Source organism: Schistocerca piceifrons, chromosome 8 (genome assembly GCF_021461385.2).
Source record: "Schistocerca piceifrons isolate TAMUIC-IGC-003096 chromosome 8, iqSchPice1.1, whole genome shotgun sequence".
Lineage (NCBI taxonomy): Eukaryota > Metazoa > Arthropoda > Insecta > Orthoptera > Acrididae > Schistocerca > Schistocerca piceifrons.
In genome coordinates, this window is record NC_060145.1 from 53502523 (window position 1) to 53517733 (window position 15211).

Sequence of the window (15211 nt, forward strand, 5' to 3'; positions counted from 1 at the left end):
TATGACATGCTGCAACCATAAACTCCAAAGTAATCCCCCTTCTGTTTCTCTTTAATTAACTACAGAAAGGTTCGATATTCTGACCTAGGGTGGAATTAATAATGACTCCACTTCTTAAGCCACGGGAGGACCATGCTAGTCCCTAGTTTTTATTGCCAATTGTGTAGAAAATATGCTAGAGCAGATGACGATCTCCAATCTTGTTTAGATTTTATAGTTCGGATCTTCCATAAGTCACTTTCATTGTGGGATTAGAGGATAAAGGACGTATTCCTAGAAAAGCGGCATCTGGTAATTTTTTAAAATATTAAAACATCATATAATGCTACCAGCAGACTCAGCATTATCTGTCAGTTGCTTGAATCGAAATTCTGTCTTCATCATCATCATCATCATCATCATCATCATCTTGTTTTTATGTGATCATTCCTAACAGATAAAGACCATCTTGACTGTTCATGGAGGTTGTGTGTCACATTCTGGTGTGTGAATCAATCACCGACCACATTACAGTTGGGTCAACAATCTCAGTGACCAATTGATTGTGCTGATTGCAGAATCCTGAAATCCTGGGTGCTGAAGACCGTTCTTGTGCAGAAATGGGAGATAGTGGCGTTGTTAACCAATTGTTATTCTGCCCAAATGTGTTACTGTAACAGGTTTTATATTCCTTAATCTTCATTTTATAGAATGCTTTGTTTCTGTTACACATTGTGAAGCTTGCATGAGGGCTTTATATTTTTTGTATTAGTGTTCTCACACGAGAGACCAAATACCTTTTGTTTTTGTTGTTGTTGTTGTTGTTGTTGTGGTCTTCAGTCCTGAGACTGGTTTGATGCAGCTCTCCATGGTAATCTATCCTGTGCAAGCTCCTTCATCTCCCAGTACCTACTGCAACCTACATCCTTCTGAATCTGCTTAGTGTATTCATCTCTTGGTCTCCCTCTACGATTTTTACCCTCCATGCTGCCCTCCAATGCTAAATTTGTGATCCCTTGATGCCTCAGGACATGTCCTACCAGCTGATCCCTTCTTCTAGTCAAGTTGTGCCACAAACTTCTCTTCTCTCCAATCCTATTCAATACCTCCTCATTAGTTATGTGATCTACCCACCTAATCTTCAACATTGTTCTATAGCACCACATTTCGAAAGCTTCTATTCTCTTCTTGTCCAAACTATTTATTGTCCATGTTTCACTTCCATACGTGGCTACACTCCATACAAATACTTTCAGAAACGACTTCCTGACATTTAAATCTATACTCGATGTTGACAAATTTCTCTTCTTCAGAAACACTTTCCTTGCCATTGCCAGTCTACATTTTATATCCTCTCTACTTTGACCATCATCAGTTATTTTGCTCCCCAAATAGCAGAACTCCTTTACTACTTTAAGTGTCTCATTTCCTAATCTAATTCCCTCAGCATCACCCGACTTAATTCGACTACATTCCATTATCCTTGTTTTGCTTTTGTTGATGTTCATCTTATATCCTCCAATTACAATGTTATCGGCGGACCTCAAAGTTTTTATTTCTTCTCCCTGAATTTTAATACCTACTCTGAATTTTTCTTTTGTTTCCTTTACTGCTTGCTCAATATACAGATTGAATAACATCAGGGAGAGGCTACAACCCTGTCTCACTCCCTTCCCTTCCCAACCACTGCTTCCCTTTCATGCCCCTCGACTCTTATAACTGCCATCTGGTTTCTGTACAAATTGTAAATAGCCTTTCGCTCCCTGTATTTTACCCCTGCCACCTTTAGAATTTGAAAGAGAGTATTCCAGTCAACATTGTCAAAAGCTTTCTCTAAGTCTACAAATGCTAGAAACGTAGGTTTGCCTTTCCTTAATCTTTCTTCTAAGATAAGTCGTAAGGTCAGTATTGCCTCGCGTGTTCCAACATTTCTATGAAATCCAAACTGATCTTCCCCGAGGTCAGCTGCTATCAGCTTTTCCATTCGTCTGTAAATAATTCGTGTTACTATTTTGCAGCTGTGACTTATTAAACTGATAGTTCAGTAATTTTCACATCTGTCAACACCTGCTTTCTTTGGGATTGGAATTATTATATTCTTCTTGAAGTCTGAGGGTATTTCGCCTGTCTCTTACATCTTGCTCACCAGATGGAAGAGTTTTGTCAGGACTAGCTCTCCCAAGGCCGTCAGTAGTTCTAATGGAATGTTGTCTACTCCTGGGGCCTTGTTTCGACTCAGGTCTTTCAGTGCTCTGTCAAACTCTTCACGCAGTATCGTATCTCCCATTTCATTTTCATCTACATCCTCTTCCATTTCCATAATATTGTCCTCAAGTACATCGCCCTTGTATAGACCCTCTATATACTCCTTCCACCTTTCTGCTTTTCCCTCTTTGCTTAGAACCGGGTTTCCATCTGAGCTCTTGAGATTCATAAAAGTGGCTCTCTTCTCTCCAAAGGTCTCTTTATTTTTCCTGTAGGCTGTATCTGTCTTACCCCTAGTGAGATAAGCCTCCACATCCTTGCATATGTCCTCTAGCCATGCCTGCTTAGCCATTTTGCACTTCCTGTCGATCTCATTTTTGAGACGTTTGTATTCCTTTTTGCCTGCTTCATTTACTGCATTTTTATATTTTCTCCTTTCATCAATTAAATTCAATATTTCTTCTTTTTACCCAAGGATTTCTACTAGCCCTCGTCTTTTTACCTACTTGATCCTCTGCTGCCTTCACTACTTCATCCCTCAGAGCTACCCATTCGTCTTCTACTGTATTTATTTCCCCCATTCCTGTCAATTGTTCCCTTTTGCTCTCCCTGAAACTCTGTACAATCTCTGTTTATCCAGGTCCCATCTCCTTAAATTCCCACCTTTTTGCAATTTCTTCAGTTTTAATCTACAGTTAATAACCAATAGATTGTGGTCAGAGTCCACATCTGCCCCTGGAAATGTCCTACAATTTAAAACCTGGTTCCTAAATCTCTGTCTTACCATTATATAATCTATCTGATACCTTTTAGTGTCTCCAGGATTCTTCCATGTATACAACCTTCTTTTTTTGATTCTTGAACCAAGTGTTAGCTGTGATTAAGTTATGCTCTGTGCAAAATTCTAACAGATGGCTTCCTCTTTCATTTCTTAGCCCCAATCCATATTCACCTACTACATTTCCTTCTCTCCCTTTTCCTACTGTCGAATTCCAGTCACCCATGACTATTAAATTTTTGTCTCCCTTCACTACCTGAATAATTTCTTTTATATCATCATACATTTCTTCAATTTCTTCATCATCTGCAGAGTTACACTCCTGGAAATTGAAATAAGAACACCGTGAATTCATTGTCCCAGGAAGGGGAAACTTTATTGACACATTCCTGGGGTCAGATACATCACATGATCACACTGACAGAACCACAGGCACATAGACACAGGCAGCAGAGCATGCACAATGTCGGCACCAGTACAGTGTATATCCACCTTTCGCAGCAATGCAGGCTGCTATTCTCCCATGGAGACGATCGTAGAGATGCTGGATGTAGTCCTGTGGAACGGCTTGCCATGCCATTTCCACCTGGCGCCTCAGTTGGACCAGCGTTCGTGCTGGACGTGCAGACCGCGTGAGACGACGCTTCATCCAGTCCCAAACATGCTCAATGGGGGACAGATCCGGAGATCTTGCTGGCCAGGGTAGTTGACTTACACCTTCTAGAGCACGTTGGGTGGCACGGGATACATGCGGACGTGCATTGTCCTGTTGGAACAGCAAGTTCCCTTGCCGGTCTAGGAATGGTAGAACGATGGGTTCGATGACGGTTTGGATGTACCGTGCACTATTCAGTGTCCCCTCGACGATCACCAGTGGTGTACGGCCAGTGTAGGAGATCGCTCCCCACACCATGATGCCGGGTGTTGGCCCTGTGTGCCTCGGTCGTATGCAGTCCTGATTGTGGCGCTCACCTGCACGGCGCCAAACACGCATACGACCATCATTGGCACCAAGGCAGAAGCGACTCTCATCGTTGAAGACGACACGTCTCCATTCGTCCCTCCATTCACGCCTGTCGCGACACCACTGGAGGCGGGCTGCACGATGTTGGGGCGTGAGCGGAAGACGGCCTAACGGTGTGCGGGACCGTAGCCCAGCTTAATGGAGACGGTTGCGAATGGTCCTCGCCGATACCCCAGGAGCAACAGTGTCCCTAATTTGCTGGGAAGTGGCGGTGCGGTCCCCTACGGCACTGCGTAGGATCCTACGGTCTTGGCGTGCATCCGTGTGTCGCTGCGGTCCGGTCCCAGGTCGACGGGCACGTGCACCTTCCGCCGACCACTGGCGACAACATCGATGTACTGTGGAGACCTCACGCCCCACGTGTTGAGCAATTCGGCGGTACGTCCACCCGGCCTCCCGCATGCCCACTATACGCCCTCGCTCAAAGTCCGTCAACTGCACATACGGTTCACGTCCACGCTGTCGCGGCATGCTACCAGTGTTAAAGACTGCGATGGAGCTCCGTATGCCACGGCAAACTGGCTGACACTGACGGCGGCGGTGCACAAATGCTGCGCAGCTAGCGCCATTCGACGGCCAACACCGCGGTTCCTGGTGTGTCCGCTGTGCCGTGCGTGTGATCATTGCTTGTACAGCCCTCTCGCAGTGTCCGGAGCAAGTATGGTGGGTCTGACACACCGGTGTCAATGTGTTCTTTTTTCCATTTCCAGGAGTGTAGTTGGCATATAAACTTGTACTACTGTAGTAGGCTTGGGCTTCGTGTCTGTCTTGGCCACAATAATACGTTCACTATGCTGTTTGTAGTAGCTTACCCGCATTCCTATTTTCCTATTCATTATTAAACCTACTCCTGCATTACCCCTATTTGATTTGGTATTTATAACGCTGTAATCACCTGACCAGAAGTCTTGTTCCTCCTGCCACCGAACTTCACTAATTCCCACTATATCTAACTTTAACCTATCCATTTCCCTTTTTAAATTTTCTAACCTACCTGCCCGATTAAGGGATCTGACATTCCACGCTCCGATCCGTAGGAAGCCGGTTTTCTTTCTCCTGATAACGACGTCCTCTTGAGTATTCTCCACCCGAAGATCCGAATGGGGGACTATTTTACCTCCGGAATATTTTACCCAAGAGGACGCCATCATCATTTAACCATACAGTAAAGCTGCATGCCCTCGCGAAAAATTGCGGCTGTAGTTTCCCCTTGCTTTCAGCTGTTCAGACTGTTGCTCCTGCAACTACTGAAAAGGCTGCTGCCCCTCTTCAGGAACCACACGTTTGTTCGGGCTCTCAACAGATACCCCTCCATTGTGGTTGCACCTACGGTACGGCTATCTGTATCGTTGAGGCATGCAAGCCTCCCCACCAATGGCAAGGTCCATGGTTCATTGGGGGAGGTAAATACCTTTTAGCAGAAAGATTATTTAGATTGTGTGATTTTTAGTGAAAATTGTATCAACAGTAAAGTCAGCTGTATTTAAGGAGAAAAATAGTCTGGTGTGCTATTTGGCACTTGGAAGGAAAACGGGATTTAAAAGATGCAGTAAAACGTCATTATGTACTGCCTTCTAAATATTGTTCGTGTTTATGTATGTATATATTTCCTTGATCAAAAGAATGTTGATGTTTTGAGAAGTCTCTTTTACCTATTCTTTCAGTTCTTAGCTGCGTGAAGAATTTAACATATGGCCTTTGTCTAGAACATACACTATAAATTTTGTTTTAGCTATTTATAAACTTGCTATCATAGCTAGTTCCTTAATGTTACCATACCCTTACTGTTTGTAAGAATGGTCTCTCTCAACCACACTGTAAACAGACAGTAGTGGACTAGGCAACATACAGTGTTCTGTATCTTGTGAAGACACAACAAATTGATAGTGACAGTCCCTTCCTTTTTGCAGTGTCCCATTGATATCAATTTATATCATCCTTAGCACTACAGATATGGACACCAAGCTGTGTGACAGACAACACTCTGAATACATGCAATTTTGGTGCTAACATGTAAACAGAAACAACTAGTACAGGAATGATATCAAAGGGCGCTGTAGTATACTCATTGCCACAAGTGGTTGATTGACTATATACTTTCTTTATTTTACAGTTGGTGATTTACACACGCTGGGGTGATATTAATCATAAAGACAAAGCAGTAATTTTATCAACATCCTGCACACATTACAAATGCCACATTTTTGTGATCACATGGTTGTTTTAAAGTTTCTACAAGACAATGCACTTGGTTTACATTCATAAAAGATTCTCTCATCGCACAGATTGACAGTAAATCAAGTGTGACGCATCATTTCACCAAGTATTGGCAAGGATAGTTGATGATGTACAATGGAATGTATCTAGAAGCTAAGCTGCAACCACTGTGCTGCATTCTATGTGATCTTGACAACCAACAAGCTGTCTGTCCACTTGAATGGCCACCAACAAACTGAGGCCAAGAAACAATTGGGCAACCCTGTTTCTGAACACGCTGGAAAAAACACGACATTCTTCACTTCAATGGCTGCTTCACAGCCTGTGACATATGGAGCCTTCCCACCAACACCAGCATTTCCGAATTGCAGAAGTGGGAACTCTCCCTGCAATACATCCTACGTTCCCGTAACCCTCCTGGCCTCAACATTCGTTAGTCGCTGTCCTCACCCATCCAACCCCTTCCCGGTCCCATTCCAGCACAACACAGCCATCATTCCTCCATCACACTCAGTCTTTTTACTTCTCTCCTTTTCTGCTACTCCCCCCCCCCCCCCTCCCACATCTCCCCAGCCCTCTGTCTAACCTGCAGCACTTCACTGTCTGCCACCCCCACCATACCACCCCCCTTCCCCACCCCAGCCTCCTCCTTATCCCCACCCACTCGCCATTCCCATAATGCACTGGTGCTGCTGCTCGCAGTGTGGTTTCAGTAGCCTGAGACTGGTCATGCGCACTGGTGTGTGTGTGTGTGTGTGTGTGTGTGTGTGTGTGTGTGTGTATTGTTGATGAAGGTCTTAATGGCCAAAAGCTTTATTTATTTGTTACAGTCTTTTTGTTGTGCCTATCTGCAACTTAGCATCTCCGCTATAAGGTGAGTAGCAACTTTCCTTTTCATAATATTCTTTCCATATTGTTGTTTCACATATCCAAGTGTTCATAAAAATTACAACAGCCAGTAAGAGTCGCTCAAATAAATCTTAATTGGTTAGCACAGTGTACCAGGACAAGCGATTAAGACAGTGGAAAGGCAATGCACATATAGGCACAACTACACCTTCAATTGCTTGATCAGCAGTCTTTAACAGCAAGCTCAGTTGAAACACCTGACAACATCAATGTGAAAGCTACTACACAAATTCACTTTATTGCTACTAAGGACATTAGCATGTCAGTGAGTATTTAGGTAGCAGAAGTACTGGTCTTTTGCAATTGGGGCTTTCATATGAGGTTTTGATTCACACTGGACACATTGTTAGGGCTGTGATACATGTGTGCAGCAAATGGATACTACAGGGATGGTTGTAACACATAGGCTTCAAGAAACTTTTCATTTTCTGTCAAGCACAATTACTATTTTGTTTGAAACTGTGAAGTTACAAGATGTTAACATACACAATACGATTGTGTGATTGTCTAAATAGTGCAGAGCAGTAAATAAATAAGCACACTTTAAGGTTTTCCTTCTTGGCCTCTATTGCCTCTTTTTTACCTATTTACGATGTCTTTTGCCTGCCTATTTTACTGATTTATAATGCGTACACTTCCGGGAACTGTTTATAACTTATAAGGGGACTACACCTACTTGTTATCACCGATTTTGTCCAGACTTATGATATATGAAGGGCGTGACCAGAAATGGAAATAACAGAAGTGGAAGCTGCAGATGGCCAAGAGTTTAGAAAACGCAATTTCGCATGGGATGGAAGAGCATGAGCAATTTATGTTAGTGTAGTTTCCATGCTATGGTTAGTGCAACGGAAAGAGTACAGAACTGTAATCTGAGGGTTGTGGGGACGAGTCCCTATGTGGATATTTTTATCTTTTTTCTTTACTTTCAACTTTAATATTACTTACACCAAAATAAACTGAAATAATGCTCAATATATTGTATTTATTAATATTTTCATGAAAGATGTGAAGAGGAAAGGTGAAGGAAAATTTGGGATTGAAAACACTTTCCTAGAAGGGATCATAATTAAGGTGCACTTGTGTCTGTGTTCTGTTAGCTTAATTTTGACTTTTGAGCAGATTCTGTGGCTCCATGCAAGAAATAGGTTCTCAGTGCAGGTAAAACTGGCCCATCAGCCATTGGGGACAATGGCTACAGAGCCCATTCATTCACCTGTTAGCTCTCAACCAAGTGACATCAATTTTTTGAGAATGCTGTGAGAATACTGTGAAAAATATTGAACTGACCAAAATTGTCAGATAGTATAAGTGAAAATATTAAAGTCCCAGGAACACTGGTAGAAGAACAGAAGCGACATGATGCTAGCATCCACAGCAAAGCACAGAAGCAATGACTGGAAACAGCTTAACTTAAATCTTTTGGCCAAAAATAATCTAATCACATCAGGAAGTTGTGCAGTAATAACCAAAGAATACATTCACACTGGAAGCTAAATACCCAAGAAAGTAGCGGAAGTTTTATCTGAGAACACTTTTGGGTGTGATGAGGAGTTGATTCGATATGAAGAAGTGAAGGGTGACTCTTCATCAGGTCATGGCTACAAACCATTTGAAAGCAAATGAAACAAGATCCAGATTTTGTTCCACTCGATTACATGGTACTGAAGGTTAATCCTGAAAAAACAGGTCCAAAGTAGAATTTGAAGAGTCTGCAAACAAAAAGGGCACGCTAATTGAAGATGAAATAAGATGTAAAGAAATTTGAAAACAACTCATCGAAAACAATGGTATCCAGAAAGGGAAAATATAACACAATTAATATCTTGACATATGATTCCTTCATAGAAGTGCTGAGTTACAACCAACAAGTAGCCACAAGGAACTTACAACAGTGGCCTCTTGCTACTATGAGTCAAATGCCAAATTTGGAATTCAAAGCCTTGGAAATGTAGGTTAGAGTGTTCAAATGAAAGTGTAAGTTTTTGTCAGATGAAAATTACAAAATTTATATCATACAGTGAAACTGCCACTACTAAAGAAACACTTGCTGCAGCAGACAAGTTCTGAGTCCTGGTTCAGCTCTTATCACAAGTTATGACAAGGATTTTGTCATCAACACTGATAAAACACTGGACCACTTAGAGGAAAAAGCAGTTCTTGTGAAACAACAGAATATGAACAAAGTAATCCACTCGTACACAGTGCAGAACACTATAACCCTTTCTGGAAAGTTGTTGCCAACATGTTTACAAATAATACAGAATTTATATTTGTTGTACGTCGGAAGAGTAGTTGAACGGAATGGAAAGTGTCTTGAAAGGAAGATATACAGATGAACACCAACAAAAACGAAATGAGGATAGTGGAATGTAGTAGAATTAAATTGGGTGATGTTGAGGAAATTAGATTAGGAAATGAGACACTTAAAGTAGTAGACTGGTTTTGGTATTTGGAGAGCAAAGTAACTGATGATTGTCAAAGTAGAGAGGATATAAAATGTAGACTGGCAATGGTATGGAAAGCGTTTCTAAAGAAGAGAAATTTGTTAACATCGAGTAGAGATTTAAGTGTCAGGAAATCATTTCCGAAAGTATTTGTGTGGAGTGTAGCCATGTATGGAAGTGAAATATGGACGATAAATAGTTTAGACAAGAAGAGAATAGATGCTTTCAAAATGTGGTGCTACAGAAGAATGCTGAAGATTAGATGGATAGATCACATAAGTAATGAGGAGATACTGAATAGAATTGGGGAGGAGAGAAACTTGTGGCACAACTTGACCAGAAGAGGGGGTCAGTTTGTAGGACATGTTCTGAGGCATCAAGAAATCACCAATTTAGTATTGGAGGGTAGTGTGGAGGGTAAAAATCATAGAGAGAGACCAAGAGATGAATACACCAAGCAGATTCAGAAGGATGTAGGTTGCAGTAGGTACTGGGAGATAAAGAAGCTAGCACAGGATAGAGTAGCTTGAAGAGCTGAATCAAACCAGTCTCTGGACTGAAGACCACAACAATGTCAACAATAGAGTTTAAGTTATGAAACAATTACTGATATCACCCTATAATGAAAGTATTAACTAGGAATAGTCAAAATAAATTAGAAAATCAATTACGTACATAAAACTAAGCACAACATTAGATCTGATGTTATATTCCTTAAAACGTAGGGCCAACCTTTCTCTTTTATGAAAATGCAGATTATACTCTTGTGCTAATTGTAATTAGTTACAAGTGAAAAAAACGAATTTAAGGAGGCAGATGGCAAAGCAAGAAGGAAGTAAAAATTATCCCAGCTTGCTTTGTCACATCACCCTCTCGTTGTATTGACCATATGGATATTAGAAATAGCTAAATGAGGCAATTCAATGACCACAAGTGACACCAGAAATTGGGTGTAAAATGTACACAGGCAAAAAAAAAAAACTTATTAAAACTGCAGTGCACATTTTCCCCCCTCTTCAAATTTATACTTAGGTGAACTGACCATACGAAAATCTCCATACAAAATAATTACATACAGTGTATTATTGAACAATATCACAAAATATCCACAAGTTATACTTTCCTGTTCTCATTCTAGCACTACACAGCCGTCATTCCACAATCACACCCAGTCTTTTTACTTCTCTCTTTTTCCACTAGTCCCCCCCCCCCTCCCCCCTCCCCACTCATCACTCCTCCACGGCCCTCCGCCTAACCTGCAGCACTTCACTGTCCACCATCCCACAATACTATCCCTCCCCCTCCCCCTCCCCAGCCTCCTCCTTACCCCCACCCAGTCGCCACTCCTATGATGTACTGGTGTTGCTGCTCAGTAGTTTTTCGGTTGCCTGAGACTGCAGTCGCATGTGTGTATGTGTGTGTGTGTGTGTGTGTGTGTGTGTCTATTGTTGATTAAGGCCTTAATGGCCGAAAGCTTTATTTATTTGTGACAGTCTTTTTGTTGTGCCTATCTGTGACTTAGCATCTCCGCTATATGGTGAGTAGCAACTTCTTTTTCATAATATTGTTACATTCCATCGTGAATTTTTCATTGTTTAACAATATGGAATGGATAGATTGGTACACATCAGGAGGCATTGAGTTGCAGACAGACCTTCTGATGAAGGTATATTTAGATATACAGAAACCGTGGTTAAGAATTTCAATAAATCTTTATCCTGCAACTGTTTGGCTGTTATCATTTACTGTGAAGATTTAACAGTTGCTGCTTCAGCCATGTTTAAAATTTTGAAACAAAAATAATTGCAAAGAAAGACTCTGACTGAGCCCATTGACACCTAGGATCATCTCATTCAAGAGAATGTAGAATCAGCAGAATAAACTGTGTATTGTCTGTCAACAGTTCCAGTGGCCACAACTTCTAATGATAATGTGTGAAATTAAAAGCCATGTTCTCTGCACGATTATTGTTCCTTTGCTTGGATAGACATTGCTGTCCAACCTGTTGTTTTTATATCATTCCATTTTTAAATTGCATTTATTTTATTTTGCTATATTAAGTCATGGATAAATGTATTCATTAAACCTATAGGAACAAAAATTTCATTTTGTGCTGCTTGAATGGAGGCTGTTCTCCAAATGAAGACACTCTCAACATGAATGTTGCTATTGGGGTATTTTCCATACTCTGTTTAAACTGAAAGTATAATTTTTGCTGTAATATTTTTTTAGATCACTTTAATCCATTCACATGTTTGTCTCTACAGCTTGAGGTGGAGGCTGGAGCTCCAGTGCAAGAATGTTTGGCACCAACTCTAGACACTACACTACAGAACATCATCTCTAAGCAACCTGCTGTGGCAAAACATCATTGCTTCGCAGATCTCAAGTTAGTATCACCATTATACTCTTGTTAGTATATAACTGACGTTTTGTCCCTATCATTTGACCAATATTCAACAATGCTCATTTTGGTATGCAGGTTGACATGAGTGTTTAAGGAGAGATGGTGGCAGTCTTGCACTGATATCCTTGTAAATCTCTCTCTCTCTCTCTCTCTCATTTTCTGTTCAATCTCACTGAAATTGAGCATACTTACGTTTACGGATGCAATAAACTTCAAATAATTTTTACAGAACTTTTAATAAAATGTTAATGCTGTGAGAGAATTTCGAATTTTTTGTTATATTGTTATTTTAAGGTACTCTTTTTCATTATTTACAGACAAATTTGACCATTTTTTCTATGGTAAAGTAAAGATATCACATATCTACACTAATAAATATACAATTAAGTGCAGTAACTTTTTCGTAAATTATTTGTATCATTTTCTATGATATCTTGGATTTGAACATTTTTTACGGACAAATTTTCCATATGTTATCAACCATAAAACTGTTTGTAATGTCTAGATTAAAATTTTGTTCCACTCAGATATTGCTTCTGTGTAAAAGAATAGGTGTGCCAAATTTAATCAAAATCGTTCCAATAGTTTCTGATATATCTTTTCCTGAAAGGAGAAAATCTTAAGTTGCAGAAAAATCATTTTAAAGTTTGGATGAAATGTTTCAAAAATTTCTTAATCATACCTTTGGCCATAACAATATTCCAGTTCTTCCTCATCATTCTCTGCATCTCTTTTAGCTCTTCTGCTCCTTTGCGTAGCCATTTTTTCTATGTTCTGTACTGAGGTCTCCACCTTCACGATTCGTGGCTCATTGATGATCCACAGTATCTGCTCAGTGAAGACATCAGGTATAAAGCCCAACTTGCGAAGGCTGTGAGTTATTGCCACATTCCTATCATTAAACACTGCTGCAGCTTCCAAAGCAGAAATTCTCACTGCCAAACTGGAACCAAACACAGTCTTTGATCTCTTCCAAAAAAAAAAAAAAAAAAAAAAAAAAGCATTGAAACTTTCATTTGGGTTCTACTTTTTGCCATGCAGACATGTTTCGTTCTGGTGAAGCCAGTGCTCGAAAAGTTGGTTTAATGGCTTTTGCAACCCCTTAAGGAAGGTTATTTTTATGGCTGTAACCATTTGCATGTTCCTTGCTTTTCAGAAATTTGCACCATTTGTTAGAATGTATTCCATATTGATGTTTAGTGTCTGTTGACAAGTAATGAAACCAAATGGCCCATACTGCCTTCCTCATACTATCCAAATCTGTGAGGTTATTTCTAATTGCGGCACCATAGTAGACTTGCAGGCTGTCAGTTCGCTTCTTTGTTAGTCTGTCCCCCCCCCCCATCACCCCCACCCCCAGTGGTTTCCCATCCTCTAGTAGCTTGCCTTTATTGTCTTTAACAAGTCTTCTGAATCGTCCACCCATCCTCTTCTGAATGGAGCCTAAGCACTCCAGTTTTTCAATAGTGCAGTCTTCTCCATAGGGCTGACTCTCAATTACATTCTTGAAAGCACTTGAGTCTCCATCTGTGTTTATCTTACTCCATACTTCCGCAAAGACCTTCCGTCCCATCACTGGAACAGATGAACTTGGAGACAAGCTGATGTTTGCATCTGCAGGTCCGCCTCTAAACTCAACATCAGTTTTACACTTTATATTGGAAATATGGGACTGGCCATAGTTTTTAAATACTTTACTGGGCATAGGCATGTAAAAACGATCAATATATTCAACCAAGCACAAAGAATGACACAATAAATCCAACTTCACTCAGATCCCACTAAACAGCACAAAACTTGTTTACAGAGCTCCACAGCCTACTATACCACACCGCTTGAACCACAAAATGGCTCCACAGCTTTCTATACAACACTGTTATGTTGTATACAAAAATTACACCCTTCTAAAGCTATATTTTCCATATTCACAGGCAAAACTGAGCAAGGAAATTTTTCCTCTACTGGGTACCGTGAAAAGCATTACACTGCTTATGGTTTTAATTTTTTTTATACCATTTGTAGTTTGAATTCCAAACAAAAAATTTGGGATAATAATCTCAGTTACATTTACTTTTCAAATGAGCAAATAAAAAAGTTTTTTATATTTTTTATGATTTCTGCCACAATCTCCCCTTAAGAAAGGTAATCAAACTAAGCTTGAATATTTATAAAGAAAATTAACTTATTAACTAAGAGGGCTTTTCACATGTTTAGGCCAACACTTGCAGTATCTCACAATGTTTTGCCGGTGCTTGTGGCCATTATCAGTGGATAACATAATCAGAAACAGCAAGAGTAACACATGTGACACTTGTAGAACCATATTCCAATGAGCCATGCATGAAAGTGAGATTTTTCAGGCGTCATATCTCAGTTTCTATTGATCACAGAGGTAAAGAGTCAAGTGTTTTGGATAGCTATTGATCTTGCGACCATTTGCATACCTATTGGAAGATCAGGCTTACTGTAGCTACCCTAAGTGTAGTGTCAAAATTTTAAACCTTATACACTTCCTCCAGCCCAAGCAAATTGAGCAAATTGGTTGCTTCTTTTGCATTAGGTGTGGTCTTTGGCAGTGAAAACCCATAGGCTGTGTATAAAAGTACCATTTTTTCTGCCTAATTCCTGAGAAATCTCAAGAAACCATTTTAACTCTTTCGAGATAATAATCATAAGCCAGGCATTTTCCGTGAATTATTGTAATCAATGAGCAAAGTACCTGGAAAAAATGTAAAGCAAACAATTTTGTGTTGATCTTATATTATGTGTACTCACTTGTTGTTCAAATGTTTCAAACTATACAGGGTGAGTCACGAGGTTTTCCCTCAGTTGCTGGAGGTTATTCCTAAGGTTATTTGGAACAAAAAATGTAAATAGGGTAATGTGATCAGGTTCATAATTAAGGAGCTACAACAGAGTTCTGAAACATGTCATGGTGTATGGAGCGCTACACTTGTGTTCACAGGACACACGATCAGTCTTAGGTCGACATGTGCAGTGAGTGGTACATTTGCATAACAACCACTTTGCTGATACTGCAGTCACTGTTTACTGTTATTGTCTCTTGTGTACAATACACTTTGCAATGCCGTACAAGTTTTCATCACAGGAGTATGGAGAGATGGTGTACATTTTGGGCTTCTGTGACGGTAATCCTGATTGTAGAATTTCAAGTGCCAAAACATTGCTAGAAAATGGTACTCTTCCCAGTATTCGTATTCTCTCCAAAATACATTATGACACTC

The 15211-nt window shown here is 40.3% G+C and overlaps 1 protein-coding gene across 4 annotated transcripts in view; it reads left to right on the top strand.

Annotated features, from left to right (window-relative positions):
• Positions 1-15211, top strand: part of LOC124711639 (protein angel homolog 2) — a 167728-nt gene that overhangs the window by 117180 nt on the left and 35337 nt on the right. For all 4 annotated transcript variants that reach the window (XM_047241826.1, XM_047241827.1, XM_047241825.1 and 1 more), the window contains one exon: positions 11827-11948. In XM_047241826.1, coding sequence (XP_047097782.1) covers positions 11827-11948 — 122 coding nt within the window. The remainder of the gene's footprint in view (positions 1-11826; positions 11949-15211) is intronic.